The sequence below is a fragment of the Haliotis rufescens genome, unplaced genomic scaffold, assembly GCF_023055435.1.
Source record: "Haliotis rufescens isolate VD_foot unplaced genomic scaffold, xgHalRufe1.0.p SCAF_20, whole genome shotgun sequence".
NCBI lineage: Eukaryota > Metazoa > Mollusca > Gastropoda > Lepetellida > Haliotidae > Haliotis > Haliotis rufescens.
This window is the reverse complement of record NW_025963891.1, coordinates 5,421,124-5,448,498: the sequence shown is the minus strand read 5'-3', so window position 1 is coordinate 5,448,498 and position 27,375 is coordinate 5,421,124. Positions and strand designations below refer to the sequence as shown.

Genomic DNA, 27,375 nt, shown 5'->3' with positions numbered 1-27,375 from the left:
CAAATGTATGGAATATATACAGCAAATAGACAGGACCAAAAAAATAGTTCGTTATATCTGTGTTTGTTATAACCGTAGATTACTGTAGATTGTTCGATGCTGCTCAGTAAATAGTTTGTTGGATACAGCTGGGAACATAATAGATAAGTCTCAACAAAAAATCCCCTCTCGCTCCCCCACATAAATGAAGGGATACTCCCTTAAATATTGTATAGTTTTAACCAGTGTGCTTTCAAGGTCAAGGTTAATTCATGTGAAATGCTGGTGAATGCTGCAACCATGGTACAACTAAAAACTGAATATTGTATGTGTTGTTATGCAGACATGTTAAAACTGGTGTGCACACTGTAAAAAAAACAAAAAACCCAAAGAACAGTAATGTCAGACTATTTATGGTTCACACTAAAATACGATTTCCGTTTCATCATTCTGCACAATAATGCACCACAAGTCCCTCCTATTCTATTGTGGGCCAATAAGAAAACAGCAGTCACTAGGCATGGCGTATTCTATTATTTTGGCTTTACGGAAATAAATACATTGATAAACATTTGCTTGGTTAGGCAATCAAATGCCACAAAATCACAGCTATCTTTTCAAATAAACACTTTTTACAATGAAAACATTGTTTATTCTTCATCATGAATGCCAACAATATTCACAAATATTTAGCTTCATATTCATCAGTTACAGATGTAACAAAACCAGTTTCTCAATAAATTGTCATTACTTGCAATTACTGAGCAATAACAAATACGACTCGATAAACATTCGGCTCTTTCAGCCATTATTGTACTTGATTGTATCCATTGAGTAGATGATTAGATCAGACTAATATACAAAAGTTTCAAGCAACAAGACAGTTGAAAACCCTGTGATGACACCAATATCGTGTTACAGTATCAATGGTAACATCAAATATTAGCACTACGTTCAGAAAGACTATGGTCTCACTGTAAAAGCCATTTTGGTCGAGGAGACTGGTAAGAATATTGCACAATATCCAAGAGTGACAGCCACAACATCCTCATCAGGTCCTGGAAACTAAGGTTAAGGAAATCAGGTTAAGGAAATGGTACACGACCCTGGAACAGCCAAACCACTCTCAGCATCAAACTTGAGAATCTATGCACAACTAACAGAAAATCAGCTAGGTGATGGTTGAGAGCGACTGTTCCACTTCTTAATGCAGCCATCATGGTTAGAAAGGGCTCTCATCTTCAAGCGACTTTTGGCACTCAGCTTTTCTTTTATTCTTTTATTACCCATTACTGATTCGAACAAACAAGGTTTCCTTAGGAGATACTCCACACTGAATAAGAACTGTTTTACTGGTGTGGAAGGTTGAGGCAGCCCTGAGGTAAGGTAGCGAGTTGGTAGCTGGTGTAGGTGACAACATCACAGTTGAAGATTGAGGTGTTTTGGACTAGTTTTGGACTAGGAAGTAGCATGGTTGTGTGGGCCTGACCTGACGACGAGTGGGTTGGACAGACGGAATATATTTGGCAGCATGCTGCTGATGTTGGTGAACATTTCCTCCGACAGGCCCTGAAACCAGGAACACGTAAACTGCTGAATCCTGTATGTTTGTTTGTTGTTTAATGCCGCGCTCAGCAATATTCCAGCTCTATGACGTCAGTCTGTAAATAATCGAGTCTGGACCAGAAAATACTGTGATTGACATCATGATCATCGATCCACGCAATCGGTATACGATGACATGCATCAACCAAGTCAGCGAGCCTGACTACCCAATCCCATTAGTGGCCTCTTACGACAAGCATGGGTTTTTAAGATCATTCAATGATGTAACAGAGTCTGAAGATGGGAAGTCGAGCTGTCCTATATCTACCACGCCCACCTGCAGCGCCACCTGCAGCGCCACCTACCTGAGGGACCAGGAACTGGATGGTGCGGGACTGCTGACTGCTGTAGGTGGCCATCTCAATCATAAATCCCTTGACACACTTAAACAGCAGCTCAGCTCGCTTCATGCACCAGGGTATAGTCATCTCCTGTAGGTGACAAGGTACAGAAATATGTAGGTCTACACAGGATGGGTGGGAGTGTTTTGTGCTTTGAACAATATTTCTGTTGTATCATTCCAAGTCAGCTTGATGTTGGAGGAAAGGATGAAGCAGGTCTTGGTGTTTAAACTTAGGTGAAGGTTATGGTGCTGACAAACCAATGACCAGAATCAGGACCAATCTGGGATTCAAACACACAATCACAGGATCCTGGCAAGACCAGGGGACACAATTTGGCACAGTGAATAGGTGTACTTAGACAACAGAGCCAGCTGTGCCCGGTTTGATTGGTAAATATTGCTAATGCATATTAGTGAAAATGTTTATGAAAAATAACAGTCAAAGGGAGGTAATTTGAAATTTCCATGGCTCTTGAAACATGCATGCAACATAATTATGTCATCGTCTGATGGTTTGATATTTAAGTCTACAGTACAGCCAGTCAGCCCAGCCTGTGACTGATGGTAGACATGATGTAATGATTGATCCCACTGTCATTTCACTGCAATTGTTGATTGCCCAATACTGATAAAAATAATAGATACACTCTGAAAGTGAAGGATTTCAAAATATTGCGTGCTCTGTGCTCTGAAACTTAAACGGAAATACGTTCTTCAAAACAACATTTTTTGTGTTTTTCTTCTTTTTTCAAAAGTAGCCAGAATTTGTGATCAAGTGTGAAATTTTTCATTTTCGTGGCCGCTGCATACTGAAAGAGTCTCTGTCCAAAAGCGGGGAAGTGTCTGTGAAATAATGGAGAATAAGGGTAAGCATGGTTTTATGCTTCTTTTAGTGATATTCCAGCAATATCATGCCAGGGGACACCAGCAATGGGCTTCACATGTTGTACCCATGTGGGGAAATGATCCCCCTCCTTTGGCGTGACCAGCAAGTGATGTAACCACTGGGCCACCCCACCAAGCCAGGAATAGGGAGAAGCATATTGTCATGAGAACCGAGTACATATGACCGTGTGCCAGGTACGGAAAGCTTGGAGAGATGGGAAAGTGCAGCAATGAAGACCTTGAACTCCATTCTGGCAGGGGCTGGAAACCTGTGTAAATGTTTCAGGACTCGTGTGATCAAACCGTTCGGTTCTGGTGACAGTTTTGGTTGTGCTGCTTTGAATATATAATTGCAGGTGCTGAAGCTGCTGTTGGTTGATTTCGGTGTTGCTATAGTTACAATCCCCCTAATGTGTCCTGCAATGTGTGAGTAGGGTTGAATCACAGCATAGAAATAGATCTGATACTTCAGCCAAAAACTTCGTACATCAGTGTTATGAGTACTGGCCTATAGGGTGTAATGGCTGATCACACTTATGATGCATAGCAATTGTCCATGGTCAAGAGAGAGTGAGTGAGTTGGGTTAAATGCCACTTTGAGCAGTATTCCAGTTATACATTTATCACAGCACTCAAATGGCAAGACTTTGATAAAAAATTAAAATTTAACTAATGACCATCAATGCTGCATCACACTCTCAATAGAAACGTTACTGTTAATCATATTTTTTTCCATGTGTTTTGATCCAAAAGTACCTTCTTAAAGAGATTATTTGTCAATTATAATTCAAATGTCAGACAATAATCACCTCCCTTACCCTCTTCCCATGCTATCTGGTGAATGAAGGGCTTGATGGGCATGTTAAGCTATGCAGTCATGTCAAATAAAACAAGGAAATCTTATGTGCTAATGAAACCTTATATACTATTGATATAGTTGTACCTCTATTCTAATGCTGCTACAAGTGTTTCAACTATCACGATACTCTTGCAATAGCGAAACTGCCCTGGCTAGTCATGCAAAGGGAGACAACTCACCTCAGACATCTCATGCGCCAGAAGGAGTGGTATGGTGAGGGTGTGGATGTTGTGGCGGAAACACAGTTTGATGATGTTCCTGATGCTGAGGATGACCGGATGCCGAGATGTGATGTCGGTAGATCGCACGCCATCGTCACACACGAGGTGGAATGCTGTGTGAACTTCAGACAGGTTGGAGTGCTTGCTGATGTACACGTCACCAACCTGCAGCTTGTTGCCAAGGGTCTTGTCCTGAATACACAACACAAATAGGTTCAGTTCCCACGGCAGAATCAGTCCGCGAAATAATGTCAACTCTGGCTTTACAACTAAAACTCAGGATTCCACTGATTGGTCAATATCCCAACACAGGGTCTCACAGATTGGTCAGTTTCCCCTTAGAGTGAAAACTTAATCAATCCCTTGGAATGAAATTATTTAGACAAAGATAAAATTGTCTTACCTGGCTACACTTCAGCCACTACATGCAGGTGTCAATGTCTTACCTGGCTACACTTGAGCCACTACATGCAGGTGTCAATGTCTTACCTGGCTACACTAGAGCCACTACATGCAGGTGTTAATGTCTTACCTGGCTACACTGAAGCAACTACCGGTACATGCAGGTGTCAATGTCTTACCTGGCTACACTAGGGCCACTACATGCAGGTGTTAATCTCTACCTGGCTACACGAGAGCCACTACATGCAGGTGTTAATGTCTTACCTGGCTACACTAGAGCCACTACATGCAGGTGTTAATGTCTTACCTGGCTACACTGAAGCAACTACCGGTACATGCAGGTGTCAATGTCTTACCTGGCTACACTAGGGCCACTACATGCAGGTGTCAATGTCTTACCTGGCTACACTACAGCCACTACATGCAGGTGTTAATGTCTTACCTGGCTACACGGAAGCAACTACCGGTACATGCAGGTGTCAATGTCTTACCTGGCTACACTAGGGCCACTACATGCAGGTGTCAATGTCTTACCTGGCTACACTACAGCCACTACATGCAGGTGTCAATGTCTTACCTGGCTACACTACAGCCACTACATGCAGGTGTTAATGTCTTACCTGGCTACACTACAGCCACTACATGCAGGTGTTAATCTCTACCTGGCTACACGAGAGCCACTACATGCAGGTGTTAATGTCTTACCTGGCTACACTAGAGCCACTACATGCAGGTGTTAATGTCTTACCTGGCCACACTAGGGCCACTGCATGCAGGTGTCAATGTCTTACCTGGCTACACTACAGCCACTACATGTAGGTGTTAATGTCTTACCTGGCTACACGAGAGCCACTACATGCAGGTGTTAATGTCTTACCTGGCTACACTAGAGCCACTACATGCAGGTGTTAATGTCTTACCTGGCCACACTAGAGCCACTACATGCAGGGGTTAATGTCTTACCTGGCTACACTACAGCCACAACATGCAGGTGTTAATGTCTTACCTGGCTACACTTGAGCCACTACATGCAGGTGTTAATGTCTTACCTGGCTACACTAGAGCCACTACATGCAGGGTTTAATGTCTTACCTGGCTACACTACAGCCACAACATGCAGGTGTAAATGTCTTACCTGGCTACACGAGAGCCACTACATGCAGGTGTTAATCTCTACCTGGCTACACTAGAGCCACTACATGCAGGGGTTAATGTCTTACCTGGCTACACTACAGCCACAACATGCAGGTGTTAATGTCTTACCTGGCCACACTACAGCAACTACATGCAGGTGTTAATGTCTTACCTGGTCACACTACAGCCACTACATGCAGGTGTTAATGTCTTACCTGGCCACACTAGGGCCACTGCATGCAGGTGTTAATGTCTTACCTGGCCACACTAGAGCCACTACATGCAGGTGTTAATGTCTTACCTGGCCACACTAGGGCCACTGCATGCAGGTGTCAATGTCTTACCTGGCCACACTAGAGCCACTACATGCAGGTGTTAATGTCTTACCTGGCCACACTACAGCCACTACATGCAGGTGTTAATGTCTTACCTGGCCACACTAGAGCCACTGCATGCAGGTGTCAATGTCTTACCTGGCCACACTAGAGCCACTACATGCAGGTGTTAATGTCTTACCTGGCCACACTTGAGCCACTACATGCAGGTGTTAATGTCTTACCTGGCCACACTACAGCCACTACATGCAGGTGTTAATGTCTTACCTGGCTACACAACAGCCACTACATGCAGGTGTTAATGTCTTACCTGGCTACACTACAGCCACTACATGCAGGTGTTAATGTCTTACCTGGCCACACTACAGCAACTACATGCAGGTGTTAATGTCTTACCTGGCCACACTACAGCCACTACACGCAGGTGTTAATGTCTTACCTGGCCACACTAGGGCCACTGCATGCAGGTGTCAATGTCTTACCTGGCCACACTAGAGCCACTACATGCAGGTGTTAATGTCTTACCTGGCCACACTTGAGCCACTACATGCAGGTGTTAATGTCTTACCTGGCCACACTACAGCCACTACATGCAGGTGTTAATGTCTTACCTGGCTACACAACAGCCACTACATGCAGGTGTTAATGTCTTACCTGGCTACACTACAGCCACTACATGCAGGTGTTAATGTCTTAACTGGCTATACTAGGGCCACTACATGCAGGTGTTAATGTCTTACCTGGCCACACTTGAGCCACTACATGCAGGTGTTAATGTCTTACCTGGCTACACTAGGGCCACTACATGCAGGTGTTAATGTCTTACCTGGCTACACTACAGCCACTACATGCAGGTGTTAATGTCTTACCTGGCCACACTAGGGCCACTACATGCAGGTGTTAATGTCTTACCTGGCTACACTACAGCCACTACATGCAGGTGTTAATGTCTTACCTGGCCACACTACAGCCACTACATGCAGGTATCAATGTCTTACCTGGCCATCACTGGAGCTGCTGCCTGTACTCTTAATGCTGATCTTGTCTACGTCTTCAGCAACCCTCCGCATGACACGGATGTCGTTGCATTTTGTGACTTCCTGTTCAATGAGGAGCATCTGATGATCCATGTCCGAGAAATGGAAGTCTGTTGACTGTTCACTCACCCGAGCAAAATCTGCAGATGGATAGTAAAGATAAAACACTTGACAAAAATATCCTTGACACTTATGTTGTAAAGATAATTATTCATTTCTGAAAATTATAAGTAATTCTTAACATATGCTTGATATTATGATAAATATAAATTTTATTCATAAAGAATCTTGAACCCATCTCATTCACTCTTTAAAAAATCATTATTCCCTATATGTATTAATTTGCCATGAAATAAAATGTCTTTGAGCCAATTCCTGCAATATCTTAATCAGTAAAAAACTGTGGTCTGCAATAATAAAAGTAGTGAATTATCTTCAAATCCAACAAACTAAACTGAATCAAGAAATTTGTAATCCCCCATTTGAAGCATGTCCTTTGTATTGAAAGAGTAATAGTGTTTGAAACTAAGAAGGGTTCCTTGTCATAGACCTAGGCACATTTCAAGATTCTTGTAATAACCTCTTCCACATTGATGGCACTTTCTGTTTCATTACCACTATCATGTAGTAAGAATGTAAGGGGGAGGTTGGTTGGTTTTTAGTTCATCTGCAATCTTGAACCAATCTGATCAAATAAACAAAAAGGTAAATTCATCTGGGAAATATGGACAGTCGTAAACCTTTTTAAAATTCACTATGATTGCATTCCCAAAGACATAAACAAAGGTATAAACATGGCTGCGCCCACACTGGTGGCAGCAATGTTACAGGGAGTGTAACAAAGGTGTCACACGCTGTGAAGAGCTTGGTCAGGTATGTAGAGTAACCTCCCTTCCCCTGTCGGACTGTCAAGTGTTACGAAAGAATTCATGAAAAGAAAGAACAAGGTGTACTAAAGAACGTCAGTGAGCACGAAAGGACGTTGACAATAAAGAACGCTGGAGATGGCTAAAGATGGCGCTGCAACTTGTAAAATATTCTGAGTTAAATTGGCTTATTCCGCTGTGTATACAACTACATGCTGAGGTGCACAATGTGTTACGTCATTCCTCCAGCACCCACCATCTGAGGTCTGACGTCACACACACACACACACATAATTAGTACATGTAATTAATATATAACTTCAGTAAACACTAATTTGACGCTTGCTGCAACACGAGGGTGTTATGATGCCGAGTTATGTTTCAGACGCACATTTTCATAACATGTGAAAAGTGTACGTTGTGTGAGAATTGTGCTCTTGTGGCACTGTGTCAACCTCAGACAATAAAATTACCCAGAGATGTAACATGTTTAATTTCCTGACTGATTCTGTGGTGTAAATGTAACGGCAAACATTAAACCGATTTGAAAAAGAGACACTGCTAAGTGTTGTCCGAGATTTTGTAATGCGTAAAAAAAAAAACCCAGCAAATGTCGCCACATATTATCCTACACTGATATAAGGACTGTGCGACAATTTGTTTTATTTAACAGCTTACATCTCTGAATAATTTTATGGTCTGAGGTTGACACAGTGCCATGGAACGCAATTCACGCACAACGTTCACTTTTCATATGTTATAAAAATGATGTAATACATTGTGCATGCAGTCATCATATACACAGCGGAACAAGCCGATTAAATTCGGAATGTTTTACAAATTGCAGTGCCATCAGGCATTTTTTATTGTCAACACATTGTTCTTTCTTTTCATGTGACGTCTTTTTGTATAAACATTTGACTATTAATATTGCGGACTCTTGACCTTCATTTCAACTTTGTATTTGTCTGACCGGCGTCTGTTTGTTTTGTATTTTGACCTTTATCAGTAACATTTAATAATTTATTTGTAACATTTGATTATTATTGCGAACTTTTGACCTTTATTTCAACTTTGTATTGCCGCCCATACAACTGACCATATTTCCCAGACGAAGTTACCATATTTCCCAGACGAAGTTACCTTTTTGTTTGTTTGATCAGATTGTTTCAAGATTGCAGACGGATGGAAAATCAAATACATGATAGTTGTATCACAGTTGGGAGCTTTGAGTGGTGGCAGCGATAGTATTGAGAGCTCTGCGAATGGGCTATGAGGAGCTTGGTCAGGTAGGTAGAGTAACCTCCCTTTCCCTTCAGACATGTAGAGTAACTTCCCTTCCCCTGACATGTAGAGTAACCTCCCTTCCCCTGTCAGATGTCAAGCTCCTCACAGCGATAGTACGTTCCCGGAGCTCTCTATACTATCGCTGCCACCAGTCAAAACTCCCCACTGTGAATAGTTGGCCACAACCATGCTTGGAGTTGAACTCGCAATCGAATGACCGTTATGTTTACAAACAAGTGACGACTGTCGTGACGCCGAATACACTTATCGCTGCTAAATTACTTTCTTCGTTTGTCAATTTAAATTTCTGTTTCATTAAAACTATCGTGTTATTGATATAGTAAGAATGTAAGAGAGAAGTTGGTTGATTTTCCGTTAGTCTGCAAACTCGAACCAATCTGATTATTAAAACAACAAAGTAAATCATCTGGAAAACATGGTCAGTCGTAAACCTTTTCAAATTGAAATATGATGGCATTCCCAAAGACATAAACAAAATTATAAACGTTACTACATATGGGGTTTGAGGGCAAATTTCAAGATTCTTGTAATGGCCGCGCCCACACTGGTGGCAGCGATGTTACCGAGAGTGTAACGAAGGTGTCACGCGCTGGGAAGGAGCTTGGTCAGATGTATGCAGTTACCTCTCTTGATCCCGGTGAAGGTGTTGAGTCTGTTGTCCACCAGGAGGATCATGGCACATAGTGAGTCGGAGTAAAGGGACATCGCTGTCTGCAGCCGCTGTGGCTCTGGGATCATTACACCGCTGAAGACAGATAGGGGACAATGTAGACAGATCACAATAACTGTGTCTGGGATGTGATACATGATGAGAGATACATGATCACACTGCTGTAGATGATGGTTTACCAGTTGGGGTCCATCTGGTCCATCTGGTCCTCTGTTCTTAGGGAGTGAGTAAGTGAGATGCTGCCTTGAACAATATCTCAGTCATATCAGGGCATGTCAGCTGTGTGACACAGTTTAACCTCTTCGGTGAATGCAGGAGTATGGTATGGTTTGACATGATTTGGGTTTATCTGGGTTCAAACATGACCCATGAATCTGACCAGCAACTCTGCACAGTAAACTGGTGTTTCAGTAACGGAGAAAATATATTCTTATTATTATCATGATGAATTTGTTACCCTATTGTGTGTGGTCTGTGCCTGCAAAGGTCAAGGACATCCGTGCAGAGCAGACGTAGATTATGGGTGGTTTTCATCTGTGCCCCTGCAAAAAAGACAGCACTGATGTAGAGCAGCACATATCGAACCTTGACATTATTTAGTTTTTCAAAACACGACTACTGTCTGAATGAAGGATTCTCAAGAGCCTTAAATATATCACTGGTGGCAGGACACAATGATGCTTGGGTACGTCACTTGGCTACCGTACTGCCCAAATGAAAGAGTGAGTGAATTGTGTTTAATGCTGCTATGAACAGCAGTTTCAATTGTACTGTGAGTGTCAGCTGAACGTGAGAGGAAAACCCCAAATGATCCCAGTTGTAGGTATATACCACCTGGTATAACTCAGTCCAGTTAGTGTGCGCCAAGCTCCATGCAGTGTCACAGGCTCAATGCACCGACAAGCATGATGTGTTTTCAGATTGTGGATGTTCTTGTTATTCGACACCTGAAACTTTACTCACATTGCTTTAAGATCATTGAAAACAGACATGGCTACAGTGACTCACCGAGATGGATAGTGAAGGACTCCTCGAGTCGGGTAGATGGCGCCTGCCTCTCCTCCTCCTCCGCTGCAGGCAGCGCCGTTGACATGTTCCTCAATCTCTGTCTGCAATCAATGCATATAATGCTAATATGATAAACTGTTCCTCAATCACTGCAATCATGGCAAACAAACGATCTTCTCATACCTCCATGTCAGAATGTTTTGTTTGTTTGTTTGTTTGTTGTTTAACACCACACTCAGCAATATTCCAGCTATATGACAGCAGTCTGGACCAGACAATTCAGTGATTGACATCATGAGCATCGATAAGCATGATACGATGACATGTATCAACCTAGTCAGCGAGCCTGACCACCCAATCCCTTAAGTCGCCTCCTACGACAAGCATAGTCGCCTTTTACTGCAAGCATGGGTTGCTGAAGACCTCTTCTACCCCGGATCTTCACGGGTCCGATGTCAGAATGATGAGATCTGATTGGTCCACCTGATCTAGATCAAATATGATGTATCATGCCTTGGTGGGGAATAGATTTCTCAGCAGGAGAAGAAATCCCTTATACCCCGCCATGAGTAAGTTCGTCTGAGGGGCAAAATAAATCCCTTATTACCCCCGCTTCAAAGCAAAAAGCTGTACGCTTTTTCCCAAGTCAACGGAAGTCATGTGACATAGTGTAAGTTAATTGCAGCTCAATTGAACAGTTGTTTTCTATCAATTTTTGATTTGTTTGAATTCTTTTACAATATATAAACATGTCGGTAAGACAAATTCATTGTAGCAGGATTACTCGGAGTACATGGGGTTTAGGTTTTAACCCTCGTTAGGTTTTATACCACTCGCCTCGCAGGACGCATAAAAGCCCATATATCTGAGTGATCCTGCTACAACTTATAATAAATTATACAGTTCCTCAATCACTGTCTGCAATCATGGCAATCAAACGATCATATGACATTTACATTGGTGAAATCGACCCCACATCTATATTTATCAGCACAACTTTGGCTTAGATCCAGATTCTGCAAACCAGACGAGTTCACTTATTGTGGAAGCATATGACATCACCCACTGTATCGTGGCCTGACAGCATGTGCGGAACTGTGACAGCAGATGTACAGAGATGAAGCGCTATGGAAATGACTGATAATACTTCTATTTTACAATGTCAGTAAACAGTCTGTGTTTTCAGACTTGTAGATGTAAATAAGTCCTAGATACCTGGACATTTCCAACACTACTCAACAACATCCAAAACTGGAAAACACGTAACAATATCACAGATGTGTAGACGATGAAAAGACAGTTACCATAGTAACTCATTATTCCTTGGTTACTTGAAATTCATATTCTTGGGTAAATAATCAAAGATGGATGACAGATGCAAGTTTGGTCGTACAGTGATTATACCAAGTCTATTATTGGAAAGGACAATTTGGACGAGAGGACATTTTATGGAGACATTCACACTATTTGTCATTGACTACTGAATCCAACTATTCATCTACAAGAACAGGAGTTGTGGCAGACAGACTCACTGGTAGGCGGGAGCGCCATTGTTGGAGGTGGAGTCTTCGTGCACCTTCATGACCCACTCCCGGTACTCGCGCTTCTGTGTCTCGTGGACGTTACTCAGCTCACTCATCCACTTGCTGTTGATCAACTGAAACAAGGTGAGGTGTGACAGGGGTGAACATCCTGTTTAAGGTTATTGCACATATATGTAGCGACAAAGGAAAAGTGAAACCTGAGAAGAACCGGATTCAAATAGGTGTTTAGCAACCAATGCATAATATGCTTTTCGTAAGAAGCAACTAAAGGGATCGGGTAGACAGCCTTGCTGACTTGGTTCATGCATGTCATCGTATCCTAATTGCGTGGATTGATGCTCATGATATCAATCACTGGATTGTCTGTTCCAGACTCAATTATTTACAGACCCCCCATCATATAGCTAGAATATTGCTGAGTGCAGCTTTAAACAACAAACAAACAAAGAAAAGTGAAATAAGAAATTGTGACACCACTAAAAAATATTGAAACAGAAACAAATAGTAAGTATTGTTCTTATTACGGATCATTTCATTCTCAACTGATTATCTGAAGCAAATTTGTATATCAATCTACTTAAAATCAGATCGAAGTTCTCGCTGCCGCTAAACAAAGATCTGAGGACATCCCATTACGGGTCACGGCAAAACGACCTTTCGCGAACTTTGACCGACCACTAAAATGAATAACAAGAAGTCGATATCAGCCAATGAGTAAGCAGCTTTCTCGAGCTTTGAGGCACTCGTTTCAACCTGGCGACTTCCATTTCAGACTACGCTTCAAAAATATGTTGACACAGTTTGAAAACTAAACAAACGAAAATTCCAGAATGTCAAATATGTGGTTGCAATTGTATGGCAGCGCTTCCTAAGTACTGGGCAACGCCTCCTCCGTTCAAATGTGTATCCCACGGAAGTGAGAGATAGACGATAATTTTGACGGAATCAGTGGTACGGGCCGTAACTGTCGTTCGGAATACCCCGTTTTAACGTTTTCGAGGTTGCATGATTAGAAAACAAATTCTGACTGTTACTTTCATGATCTGGTAAGCGATGCTTTGATTGGTCGTTCTGACGTGATCCGTAATGGGATGTCCTCAGATCTTTGTTTAGCGATAGCAGGAACTAACATCTGATTTTAATGAGATTGATTTGTATACTGGCAGTGATATAAAAAAAGTAACGGAGAATGAATATTTTGGGGTATATTTTTCGTACTTAAGACTGAGCACATGATTTCATGAAAATATTGCCAAAAATATTCATGATCCTTCAGGCTAAAAAAAAAGTCTTGGTTCTCAGACACCACCCGCATCATCATAAAGTTCACCGCACGTTTCGTTTTTATTTCCATTTAAAAAAAATACAATTAAAAATCCTCAAATACTACAAGTCCAGTATTCCAGCCCTGTATTCCAGTATTTTTACTATCAAGGAATACATTTATGTAGGGAGGCCCTTTCCCAGGTTGATTGTACACAACTGTTCATTGGTAACATACTACATGTAGTTTGAACAACCCCCCCAAAAAGACACCGCCCGCCCGCACTATATTTTAAAAAAACATTGCCTGAGAACTAATTCTTTTATTTTTTAAAGCTTTAGTTATTTTGTTCAGTATACTTCAGACCTAAAATAACTCATCCAAGACAAAGTACTGTGATCTATAAATAACACAGTCACTCCAACGTCTTAGAGCCTCATGAATGCTACCACAATGACATTATGGACAAAGCAGGACTGACCATGACTAACTGAGACTTAGTACATCAACCCTCAATGATGTCAATACGATATATATGTTACCTGGGTGTTCTCGAAATGTCTTTGTGCGAGAGTGTTGATGTCCTCGTCTGCATACGATGCACCAACATTCTTTAGTGCATGTTCCATCTCTTCCTGCTGCCTACAAAATAAAAGCACACATGAACAACATGAAACTGTCCTTTACATTCAGTGACTCGCACCTTGGTGTGATCTTGGCAGGGATCTTGACATAATAGGGGCCGCTTAAAGAGTGTCCTCAGGAATACCTAATACATGAGGGAGGTGGACCACTTGTACAGGGGAAAAGAACCACCTTCTACACAAGGGAGAAGGACCACTTTCTACACAAGGGAGACGGACCACCTTCTACACAAGGGAGACGGACCACCTTCCACACAAGGGAGACGGACCACCTTCTACACAAGGGAGACGGACCACCTTCTACACAAGGGAGACGGACCACCTTCTACACAAGGGAGACGGACCTCCTTCTACACAAGGGAGATGGACCACCTTCTACACAAGGAAGACGGACCACCTTCCACACAAGGGAGTCGGACCACCTTTTACACAAGGGAGACAGACCACCTTCTACACAAGGGAGACGGACCACCTTCTACACAAGGGAGACGTACCACCTTCTACACAAGGGAGTCGGACCACCTTCCACACAAGGGAGACAGACCACCTTCCACACAAGGGAAACAGACCACCTTCCACACAAGGGAAACAGACCACCTTCCACACAAGGGAGACTAACCACCTTCTACACAAGGGGGACAGACCACCTTCCACACAAGGGGGACGGACCACCTTTTATACAAGGGAGACGGACCACCTTCTACACAAGGGAGACAGACCACCTTCTACACAAGGGAAACAGACCACCTTCCACACAAGGGAGACTAACCACCTTCTACACAAGGGAGACGAACCACCTTCCACACAAGGGAGACGGACCACCTTCCACACAAGGGAGACAGACCACCCTCCACACAAGTGAAACAGACCACCTTCCACACAAGGGAGACGGACCACCTTCTACACAAGGGGGATGGATCACCTTCTACACAAGGGAGACGAACCACCTTCCACACAAGGGAGACGGACCACCTTCTACACAAGGGAGATGGACCACCTTCTACACAAGGGAGACGGACCACCTTCCACACAAGGGAGTCGGACCACCTTTTACACAAGAGAGACAGACCACCTTCTACACAAGGGAGACGGACCACCTTCTACACAAGGGAGACGGACCACCTTCTACACAAGGGAGTCGGACCACCTTCTACACAAGGGAGATGGACCACCTTCCACACAAAGGAGACTAACCACCTTCTACACATGGGAGAAGAACCACCTTCCACACAAGGGAGACAGACCACCTTCCACACAAGGGAGACAGACCACCTTCCACACAAAGGAGACTAGCCACCTTCTACACATGGGAGACGAACCACCTTCCACACAAGGGAGACAGACCACCTTCCACACAAATGAGACGGACCACCTTCCACACAAGGGAGACGGACCACCTTCTACACAAGGGAGATGGACCATCTTCCACACAAGGGAGACGGACCACCTTCCACACAAGGGAGACAGACCACCTTCCACACAAGGGAGACGGACCACCTTCTACACAAGGGGGACGGATCACCTTCTACACAAGGGAGACGGACCACCTTCCACACAAGGGAGATGGACAACCATCTACACAAGGGAGACTGACCATCTTCTACACAAGGGAGACAGACCACCTTCTACACAAGGGAGACGGACCACCTTCCACACAAGGTGAGACAAACCACCTTCCACACAAGGGAGACGGACCACCTTCCAAACAAAGGAGACTAACCACTTTCTACACATGGGAGACGGACCACCTTCCACACAAGGGAGACAGACCACCTTCCACACAAATGAGACGGACCACCTTCCACACAAGGGAAACAGACCACCTTCCACACAAGGGAGACTAACCACCTTCTACACAAGGGGGACAGACCACCTTCCACACAAGGGAGACGGACCACCTTCCACACAAGAGAGACGGACCACCTTCTACACAAGGAAGATGGACCACCTTCGACCTTCCACACAAGGGAGACTGACCACTTCACACAAGGGAGACGGACCACCTTCCACACAAGGGAGACGGACCACTTTCCACACAAGGGAGACGGACCACCTTCTACACAAGGGAGACGGACCACCTTCCACACAAGGGAGACTGACCACCTTCCACACAAGGGAGACAGACCACCTTCTACACAAGGGAAACGGACCACCTTCTACACAAGGGAGACGGACCACCTTCTACACAAGGGAAAAGAACCACCTTCTACACAAGGGAAAAGAACCACCTTCTACACAAGGGAGACTGACCACCTTCCACACAAGGGAGATGGACCACCTTCTACACAAGAGAGACGGACCACCTTCTTTACAAGGGAAACGGACCACCTTCTACACAAGGGAAATGGACCACCTTCCACACAAGGGAGATGGACCACCTTCCACACAAGGGAGACGGACCACCTTCTACACAAGGGAGACGGACCACCTTCTACACAAGGGAGACGGACCACCTTCTACACATGGGAGACGAACCACCTTCCACACAAGGGAGACAGACCACCTTCCACACAAATGAGACGGACCACCTTCCACACAAGGGAGACGGACCACCTTCTACACAAGGGAGATGGACCACCTTCCACACAAGGGAGACGGACCACCTTCCACACAAGGGAGACAGACCACCTTCCACACAAGGGAGACGGACCACCTTCTACACAAGGGGGACGGATCACCTTCTACACAAGGGAGACGGACCACCTTCCACACAAGGGAGATGGACCACCTTCTACACAAGGGAGACTGACCATCTTCTACACAAGGGAGACAGACCACCTTCTACACAAGGGAGATGGACCACCTTCCACACAAGGTAGACGGACCACCTTCCACACAAGGGAGACAAACCACCTTCTACACAAGGGAGACGGACCACCTTCCACACAAAGGAGACTAACCACCTTCTACACATGGGAGACGAACCACCTTCCACACAAGGGAGACAGACCACCTTCCACACCTTCCACACAAGGGAGACGGACCACCTTCTACACAAGGGAGACGGACCACCTTCTACACAAGGGAGACGGACCACCTTCTACACAAGGGAGACGGACCACCTTCTACACAAGCCATTCAGATGACCTACAACACGAGGGGAGAGGGACCAAATAGACGACGGAGACAGCCCACCTGCTACACGAGGGAGATGAACCACATACAACACCAGGGAGACGGATCAGGAGACAGATCACCTACATGGTGTCGAGATGCTGCAGGTCCTTGTCCCGCTGGTCTGTCAGGTCCTCCACCGCCAGGGCATATGTGTGTTCCAGGTTGAGCAGCGTCTCCAGGGCGGGGGAGTGGATCAGCGTGTGGTACACCTCAGAGAACACCTGGTCATTGGTCACCTCAACCGGGGTCGAGTACGCCTTCACTTCCTACAAACACATCAGTGAGTGAGTGAGTGAGTTTGGTTCATTGCTGCTTTCAAAAGAATTTCAGCAAAATAACGACCATAGGGTTCTGGCAAGTCAAATGCATGACTTTTATAGACAACAGCAGGACAGAAGGGGTATATAATTGTTTGAGTTGCCTTGGAACTACATGTATTATTGAAAAAGTCTGAGTTTCATCAATGTTTGAACTAAGTTCTAACTACTGCTTGATCTCTGGATACAGATTTAACACATTGTTTATGACTTTGATAGGCACCCCCTTTGTCAATATTGTCAGCACATGGGGAGATATTACGGCCAATATGATATGTAATATGCCATGATATATTCAAATATATAAGAACCAATAACTGTAAGTCTGCAAGGGGAAACAACTCCTGCAGTCTTATGGAAACACTGGCCACTGCCACCATATGCAGTTTGGTCTATTCCATGTTTCCCCTCAAGCTTTGATTCATAAACAACAAATGTCTCACAACATTAATACAAACATACCTTCAGGAAAACAGGTAAGACAATCAGCCAGCTCACACAGACACACACCAGTACTTGCTTGGGTCAATGTCACAAAATCACCCAGGTCACACAGACACACACCAGTACTTGCTGGGGTCATTGTCACACAATCACCCAGGTCACACAGACACACACCAGTACTTGCTGGGGTCAATGTCACACAATCACCCAGGTCACACAGACACACACCAGTACTTGCTGGGGTCAATGTCACACAATCACCCAGGTCACACAGACACACACCAGTACTTGCTGGGGTCAATGTCACACAATCAGCCAGGTCACACACAGACACACACCAGTTCTTGCTGGGGTCAATGTCACACAATCACCCAGGTCACACACAGACACACATAAGAGCTTGCTGGGGTATGATGTCACACAATCAGCTAGGTCACACAGACACACACCAGTACTTGCTGGGGTCAATGTCACACAATCACCCATGTCACACAGACACACACCTGTACTTGCTGGGGTCAATGTCACACAATTAGCCATTGGAGTGTGTTTCTGGGTTGAGAGGTCCCCTACTATGGAGGTGTATGTACTTCCCTGAGATTTGTGTACAGTGACAGCCCAAGCTAATATCCCTGGAAACTGTTTGCGTTCCACTGCAAGTTGTGCCACGAAGCAGATTTGCCTGCTGTGACCTTGAAAATGGGGTCAAGGTCACCCAAACCGACTGGTGTCTGCGTTGTCTGTATATACACAATAGTTCCAAATATGAAGACAATCCAGCGATTAGTTCTTGAGATATCGCGGCAACATCGTTTTCCAACTCCAAAAGCAGATTTGCCTACTGTGACCTTGAAAATGGGGTCAAGGTCACCAAAACCGACTGGTGTCTGCGGAGTCTGTATATACACAATAGTTCCAAATATGAAGACAATCCAGTGTTTAGTTCTTGAGATATCGCGGCAACACCGTTTTCCAACTCCAAAAGCAGATTTGCCTGCTGTGACCTTGAAAATGGGGTCAAGGTCACCAAAACCGACTGGTGTCTGCGGAGTCTGTATATACACCATAGTTCCAAATATGAAGACAATCCAGTGTTTAGTTCTTGAGATATCGCGGCAGGGGGGTCAATGTCAAACAATCAGCCAGGTCACACACAGACACACACCAGTTCTTGCTGGGGTCTGATGTGACGCAATCACCCAGGTCACACACAGACACACACCAGGTCACACACAGACACACACCAGTACTTGCTGGGGTCTGATGTCACACAATCACCCAGGTCACACACAGACACACACCAGTACTTGCTGGGGTATGATGTCACACAATCACCCAGGTCACACACAGACACACACCATAGCTGGCTGGGTATGATGTCACACAATCAACTAGGTCACACAGACACACACCAGCACTTGCTGGGGTCCAATGTCACGTAATCACCCAGGTCACACACAGACACACACCAGCACTTGTTGGGGTCAATGTCAAACAATCACCCAGGTCACACAGACACATACCAGAGCTTGCTGGGGCATGATGTCACACAATTACCCAGGTCACACAGACACACACCAGTACTTGCTGGGGTCAATGTCACACAATCACCCAGGTCACACAGACACACACCAGCACCTGCTTGGGTCAATGTCACACAATCAGCCAGGTCACACAGACACACACACACCAGAGCTTGCTGGGGTACGATGTCACACAATCAACCAGGTCACACTGCCCACCTGAGTGAAAGCCTTTGTCCATCGCTTGACAAGGTCAGCGGATGACACCTGCCCCATCTGGACCTTCTGGATAGCTTCGTCTGCTCTGGCATCACTCAGCTGATGAGTTTCCTTGGAAACAAACTCTGTGAGGGCCGCTGTCAGATCTGACAAAAGTAGTGGAGGTTTTCAAAATTTAACCTTATCCATTCACTTTTCTATTTCTGTGTCTAATTTAATATTGTGGCCTTGACTTATTGTTGTCTGATGATTGAGGAGTTGTCTGTGTGCCATGGACCAGCTGGTCCAAGGGGTTGAGGGGGTTGTCTCTGTGCCCATGGACCTGATGGTCTGAGGGGGTCGTCTGTATGCCCATGGACCTGATGGTGGAGGGGGTTGTCTGTGTGCCAATGGACGTGATGGTGAAGAGGGATTGTCTTTGTGCCCATGGACCTGATGTTGGAGGGGGTTGGCTGTGTGCCATGGACCTGGTGGTCTAGGGGGGTTGTCTGTGTGCCCATGGACCTGATGGTCTAGGGGGGCTGTCTGTGTGCCAATGGACCTGATGGTGGAGGGGGGTTGTCTGTGTGCCCATGGACCTGATGGTGGAGGGGGGTTGTCTGTGTGCCATTGACCTGATGGTGGAGGGGGTTGTCTGTGTGCCCATGGACCTGATGGTGTAGGGGGTTGTCTGTGTGCCATTGACCTGATAGTGGAGGGGGTTGTCTGTGTACCATTGACCTGATGGTGGAGGGGGTTGTCTGTGTACCATTGACCTGATGGTGGAGGGGGTTGTCTGTGTGACCATGGACCTGATGGTGGAGGGGGTTGTCTGTGTGACCATGGACCTGATGGTGGAGGGGGTTTTCTGTGTGACCATGGACCTGATGGTGGAGGGGGTTGTCTGTGTGCCATTGACCTGATGGTGGAGGGGGGTTGTCTGTGTGTCCATGGACCTGATGGTGGAGGGGGGTTGTCTGTGTGCCCATGGACCTGATGGCGGAGGGGGGTTGTCTGTGTGGCATGGACCTGATGGTGGAGGGGGTTGTCTGTGTGCCCATGGACCTGATGGTGGAGGGGGTTGTCTGTGTGCCATGGACCTGATGGTGGAGGGGGTTGTCTGTCTGCCCATGGACCTGTCGGTGTAGGGGGGTTGTCTGTGTACCATGGACCTGATTGTGGAGGGGGTTGTCTGTGTGCCCATGGACCTGATTGTGTAGGGGGTTGTCTGTGTGCCCATGGACCTGATGGTGGAGGGGGTTGTCTGTGTGCCCATGGACCTGATGGTGGAGGGGGGTTGTCTGTGTGCCCATTGACCTGATGGTGGAGGGGGTTTTGCACGGCCAAGTAACTGCTTTTGCATTTTTCAATAAACATCAATGCCCCCTTTCTTTTTATAGCCCTCAGTAGGTAGTTACGTGTATGTATAATTATGTACGAATTTCATGAAAGATTTTATTTTTGAAACTTACATTTGGTACATCAAACAATTTGATCATCAAAAGATACATTAACAATTTCTTTAAATTCAATCATGGACATTTACAACTGGTCATTGCCTCAGTACAGGGTACCAGATCAACCATCAGCTGTCTGCAATGATCAGAATATTGCTGAGTACAATTGCACCAGGAGAGTCATGCGTCTCACCGTCCTCCACATAACAAGGCAGGTTATGCGCGTTGACAAGTCGGCCCACAAACTCACTGACAGATGTTGACAGAGGAATCGTAACTGGCACAGTCACAGTAGACTTCAAGTTCTTGCTATAAAATGTATACACAAAGTCCCTCTCCTCCGTGAGGTTCTTCATTGTCAACTCGCAAGTCTGCAAAATGGAGGAAGCATATTGAGAATACTACTCATTAATTGAACATGAAAATTATCAACAAATTTAGAATCTTTCTCATTTTAATAAGGTTGATTGTTATCAACATATCTAATTTTGTCCATGAAATATTGAGTGTGAGTGGGTTTAGTTTAGTTCTAGCCAGTCAGCTTAATGTGTAGGGAAAGTTCAAACTGGTGCAGGTCTTACACATTTAGCACCTTGGTCAAAGCCATCAGTATGGTTATCTGTGGATAAATCTGGGATTCACCCCAAACCAGCAGATCCTTGCCGCTAAGGGACACAACTCTGTACAGGGAGTTGTGTCCCTTTGGACCAGTGTAAAGTGACAAGCCAGGGCACACAGCTTTCTTCTCCACGGTTGTCACACATCCAAGCACACTGAAATCATTGTCACAACTGATGCTCAGTTAAGTCAATGAGTTGACTGAATACTTAGGATACATGCCTAGTTTCATTTGAAGGTAAAACATGGAGACAGGTGTATATTGTGATATAATTGATTAGTGCACTGATTGAGATGTCGAGTAATTATGTTGTCTTGCTTGTGTCCTTGGTGAGAGCTTTCTCCAGTAACATGATTTGTTTGTTTGTTTGTTGTTTAACGCCCCACTCAGCAATATTGCAGATATATGACGGCGGTCTGTAAACAATTGAGTCTGGACCAGACAACCCAGTAATTGACTTCATGAGCATCAATCCAATTGGGATACGATGACATGCATCTACCAAGTCAGCGAGCCTAACCACCCGATCCTGTTAGTCTCCTCTTATGACAAGCATAGTCGCCTTTTAGAACAAACATGAAGGAGTTAGACCAACATAGACTCAAACTGAGTTGTGCACGTGGTCCCATGTACAGCACACAGGTCGCAAATCAGGTGAAGTTAAGCAACATTGGTCATTTACAATAAGGGGATAGATGACTGTGAGTTTCTAGGGGTTCAGCTCCTGAGAGTTTCTAGGGCTTCGGCTCCTGAGAGTTTCTAGGGCTTCGGCTCCTGAGAGTTTCTAGGGCTTTGACTCCTGAGAGTTTCTAGGGCTTCGGCTCCTGAGAGTTTCTAGGGGTTCAGCTCCTGAGAGTTTCTAGGGCTTTGACTCCTGAGAGTTTCTAGGGCTTCGGCTCCTGAGAGTTTCTAGGGGTTCGGCTCCTGAGAGTTTCTAGGGGTTCGGCTCCTGAGAGTTTCTAGGGGTTCGGCTCCTGAGAGTTTCTAGGGGTTCGGCTCCTGAGAGTGCCTAGGGCTTCGGTTCTGACCCACACTGAGGTACTCGCCACAAGCGGTGTCTCCTTAGGAAAGTAACTTTTGTGAAATAAGCCCCTGTTCATCAAACAGTGAATGGGTACCTGGTAGGATGAGATGGCAATGTGACTATTACCCTACTACTGCTTCACAGGCAGCTTGGGATGTATACTCCCCTGGGAGCTTGTAATGAAAATCGAGTGCATGCTGATCCATTGACTGGGGTGATAATGTAGTGCATTGAGCATGGTTTAAAGGGACAGTACGTCAACGGTTCTGTGTGATCTAAATCATGCAGGAAATAATTTCAGAGTGTGACATCACATGCATAATTCAATTCCCAAACCAAAGCAATAGAGCTCCGCATAGCAAAGCCAACAACACAAAGTAAACTGACCTCAGTCTTGTTACTTTATGTTGAAGGCAAGTTGAAGACAAAGCCTGTGTGTTTTTCTTATGGATGAGTTACAAAATTCTAATTTCCTGCTTGAAGCCAGTGTTTATCAAAGCCTAGATAACAATATAAAAATGGCCTGGTTGTAGGAAACCAATCACTCTGTTACCCAGAGTTCCTTTCAGCCAAGTACCTCTGTCACATCGTACACAGTTCCATCTAATTCATTTTGGATAAACATAGCTCATGAAATGTTTAACTTTCATTGAGAAAATATCCCTAAACATGAAAAAGTATTTTCAAAATTATCCTCCACATGATGTCCTCTAAGCCCTACGGTGAGCTAGCGATACAGTCACTTTGTGTTAAATTGTCATGCACCCTACTGTCGGAGTTGTAGCAGTATATCTATATCTATATACATATATACAATATGTAAGGTGTACCGAAAGGCTTGCATTAGATCTGTCTGTCTGAGCAAAGCTAAGTAAGCTTGGGGGTTGTGGGCTACTGTTTACAAAGTTTCAGAACGGTTGACGTCCTGTCCCTGGATTTGGTGCATAACACATATACACATTATTAGTAGAGTTGAAGGTGTAGGCTTAAACTTAGGCTCTACGCTAGCTACAGAATGTCTGCATCAAACAACAGACCTTATGATACAAAGTTGAATACCGTACCCACATCACCAAAGTGTTTAACCATATCACACCACACTTTGCTACATCAGCAAAAACTGCCTCATACAAAACATGGCTAACCCCCCCCATCTAGCTATCACCACCCACCTTGTCTGCCTACCCCCCCCCCCCCAACCAACCACCACTTGGCTACCCCCCTCCAAACACATGCACACTTGGCTACCATCTTCCTCCCATATGATTGCACCCTCCCATCAGACTATCCATTCATACAACTTGGCTACTCCCCTTCCAGCCACCTGGCTACCGCTTTCCCACTACCTGGCTACCCCCTTCCCACCACCTGGCTATCCCCTTCCCACCACCTGGCTATCCCCTTCCCACCACCTGGCTATCCCCTTCCCACCACCTGGCTATCCCCTTCCCACCATCTGGCTACCCCCTTCCCACCACCTGGCTATCCCCTTCCCACCACCTGGCTATGCCCTTCCCACCACCTGGCTATCCCCTTCCCACCACCTGGCTATCCCCTTGCCACCACCTGGCTATCCCCTTCCCACCACCTGGTTACCCCCTTCCCACCACCTGGCTACCTCCTTCCCACCACCTGGCTATCCCCTTCCCACCACCTGGCTATGCCCTTCCCACTACCTGGCTATCCCCTTCCCACCACCTGGCTATCCCCTTCCCACCACCTGGCTATCCCTTCCCACCACCTGGTTACCCCCTTCCCACCACATGGCTATCATCCCCTTCCCACCACATGGCTTTCCCCTTCCAACCACCTGGCTATCCCCTTCCCACCACCTGGCTATCCCCTTCCCACCATCTGGCTATCCCTTCCCACCAGCTGGCTATCCCCTTCCAACCACCTGGCTTTCCCCTTCCCACCACCTGGCTTTCCCCTTCCCACCATCTGGCTATCCCCTTCCCACCACCTGGCTATCCCCTTCCCACCACCTGGCTATCCCTTCCCACCACCTGGTTACCCCCTTCCCACCACATGGCTATCATCCCCTTCCCAACACCTGGCTACCCCCTTCCCACCACCTGGTTACCCCCTTCCCAGCACCTGGCTTTCCCCTTCCCACCACCTGGCTATCCCCTTCCCACCACCTGGCTATCCCCTTCCCACCATCTGGCTATCCCCTTCCCACCACCTGGCTATCCCCTTCCAACCACCTGGCTTTCCCCTTCCCACCATCTGGCTATCCCCTTCCCACCACCTGGCTATCCCCTTCCAACCACCTGGCTATCCCCTTCCCACCACCTGGCTATCCCCTTCCCACCACCTGGCTATCCCCTTTCCACCACCTGGTTACCCCCTTCCCACCACCTGGCTATCCCCTTCCCACCACCTGGCTATCCCCTTCCCACCACCTGGCTACCTCCTTCCCACCACCTGGCTATCCCCTTCCCACCACCTGGCTATGCCCTTCCCACTACCTGGCTATCCCCTTCCCACCACCTGGCTATCCCCTTCCCACCACCTGGCTATCCCCTTCCCACCACCTCGTTACCCCCTTCCAACCACCTGGCTATACCCTTCCCACTACCTGGCTATCCCCTTCCCACCACCTGGCTATGCCCTTCCCACTACCTGGCTATCCCCTTCCCACCACCTGGCTATCCCCTTCCCACCACCTGGCTATCCCCTTCCCACCACCTGGCTATCCCCTTCCCACTACCTGGCTATCCCCTTCCCACCACCTCGTTACCCCCTTCCCACCACCTCGTTACCCCCTTCCCACCACCTGGCTATCCCCTTCCCACTACCTGGCTATCCCCTTCCCACTACCTGGCTATCCCCTTCCCACCACCTGGCTATCCCCTTCCCACCACCTGGCTATCCCCTTCCCACCACCTGGCTATCCCCTTCCCACCACCTCGTTACCCCCTTCCCACCACCTCGTTACCCCCTTCCCACCACCTGGCTATCCCCTTCCCACTACCTGGCTATCCCCTTCCCACTACCTGGCTATCCCCTTCCCACTACCTGGCTATACCCTTCCCACCACCTGGCTATACCCTTCCCACCACCTGGCTACCCCCTTCCCACCACCTGGCTACCCCCTATCCACCACATGGCTACCACCGACCCACCATCTGGCTATCCCCTTTCCACCACCTGGCTATCCCCTTCCCACCACCTGGCTACCTCCTTCCCACCACCTGGCTACCTCCTTCCCACCACCTGGCTACCCCCTATCCACCACATGGCTACCACTGACCCACCATCCGGCTACCTACTCTCACCACTTCCCCCACCCCCCCCACACTTTTGGGTGTCATCCTTTCAAAAGCAGCCTGCAGCTTTTTGCTTCATAGCAGAGATTTATTGTCTTGCTCAGAAATCCATGTGCAGCCTGTTTTCTTCATGGTGGGGTATCAGATTTCAACATTCTGGCATGGAAGTAACATAATGAACTGCCCCTTATCCCAAGTTACAGCATATAAAGTGCTGATTGTAACAGTGTTAGTTATGCGGGAGTACTGCACTTTACCGGGCATACTTTCGCAAATTTCAATTAGTGCTGCGCAGGGGATCGAACATAAATATAAATATTAAGTACTGACAAATTTCTATTTTTCAAACAAATTTCATCCAATATCTCAAAAATATGACACTGGAAAATACAAAGTGTAGACCCATTCTTATTTATAACAAAATATGGCTGAAGGGGTCATTGTCTGCACTGTACTACAGATATGTACCCCAGGTACATTTTGGTAACACAGAAATGTACCCTGGCCAAAATCAGAATACATAAAGGTGCTCTAGGATGGATCCATTCCGTTGCAGGCCGCATTACAACATGTCTTAGATGCCAAACCGTGGTAAAATTCATCCAATCAGTACGCACTATACATTTTTCTCTCTGTATTTCCTTGCCATAAGTGGATGAGAACAGTCATACTGTTGTATTTCAGCGTGCAAAAATGTTTCCAAAATTAAGTATATAGTGATGTAAGTACAGCACAGCATCACCAAGCATGCACTCATAATGAGGAGACCAGAACTACGACGTGAACCAGTTCTGGTTACGGGTTCTGGGTACCTTTCTGTATTCTGATTTTAGCTGTACCTTCGGTACATATCTGTAGTACCCGTGCCGACAATGACCCCTTCAGCCAAAGTATGGTCAAGTACCTAAAAGGAAAACTCCGATAAATTCAAGATATTGTTTTACTTTCCTGGTCTCACGACATAGGTAAGGAAAATGTCAAACGCCCACTTCCATCATCCTGTGCTGATAAACCCTTGAATGACAGACTATTTCAATGACAATCGCTGACAAGTGACACAAGTCAGCTGATCTGCAGATCTCCACCAAGTATTAACATAGGATACATACGCTGAATGGACTCGGACAATTTCTTTCAAGCATGAAGAAAATAAGTACATATACAGCTTACCTCCAACACACGGCAGCTGAACAATTGACTGAGTTACATTGTTTAGAACGTGAAATATGAGATACACAAATACGGAAATGGGAGGTTTGTTGTGGGCGCTGACATTTTGTATACAGGATGCTGGGAAACC

At 45.9% G+C, this 27,375-nt stretch overlaps 2 protein-coding genes across 2 annotated transcripts; one reads left to right on the top strand and one right to left on the bottom strand.

The window, feature by feature from the left end:
* Window positions 1-371: 371 nt before the first annotated feature.
* On the bottom strand, window positions 372-27,375 carry LOC124123412 (protein C12orf4 homolog). Its single transcript, XM_046486645.2, has 13 exons — window positions 27,246-27,375; window positions 21,354-21,531; window positions 19,725-19,870; window positions 17,306-17,487; window positions 14,003-14,102; window positions 12,185-12,309; window positions 10,653-10,753; window positions 10,102-10,186; window positions 9,598-9,719; window positions 6,762-6,940; window positions 3,851-4,084; window positions 1,890-2,015; window positions 372-1,548 (listed from the first exon to the last, which is right to left on the bottom strand). The coding sequence occupies exons 2-13, from the start codon at window positions 21,514-21,516 to the stop codon at window positions 1,438-1,440; spliced, it is 1,674 nt and encodes a 557-aa protein (XP_046342601.1). The 5' UTR covers window positions 21,517-21,531; window positions 27,246-27,375; the 3' UTR covers window positions 372-1,437.
* On the top strand, window positions 22,356-26,058 carry LOC124123406 (extensin-like). The gene is made up of 2 exons (XM_046486630.2): window positions 22,356-22,433; window positions 24,124-26,058. The coding sequence occupies exons 1-2, from the start codon at window positions 22,356-22,358 to the stop codon at window positions 26,056-26,058; spliced, it is 2,013 nt and encodes a 670-aa protein (XP_046342586.2).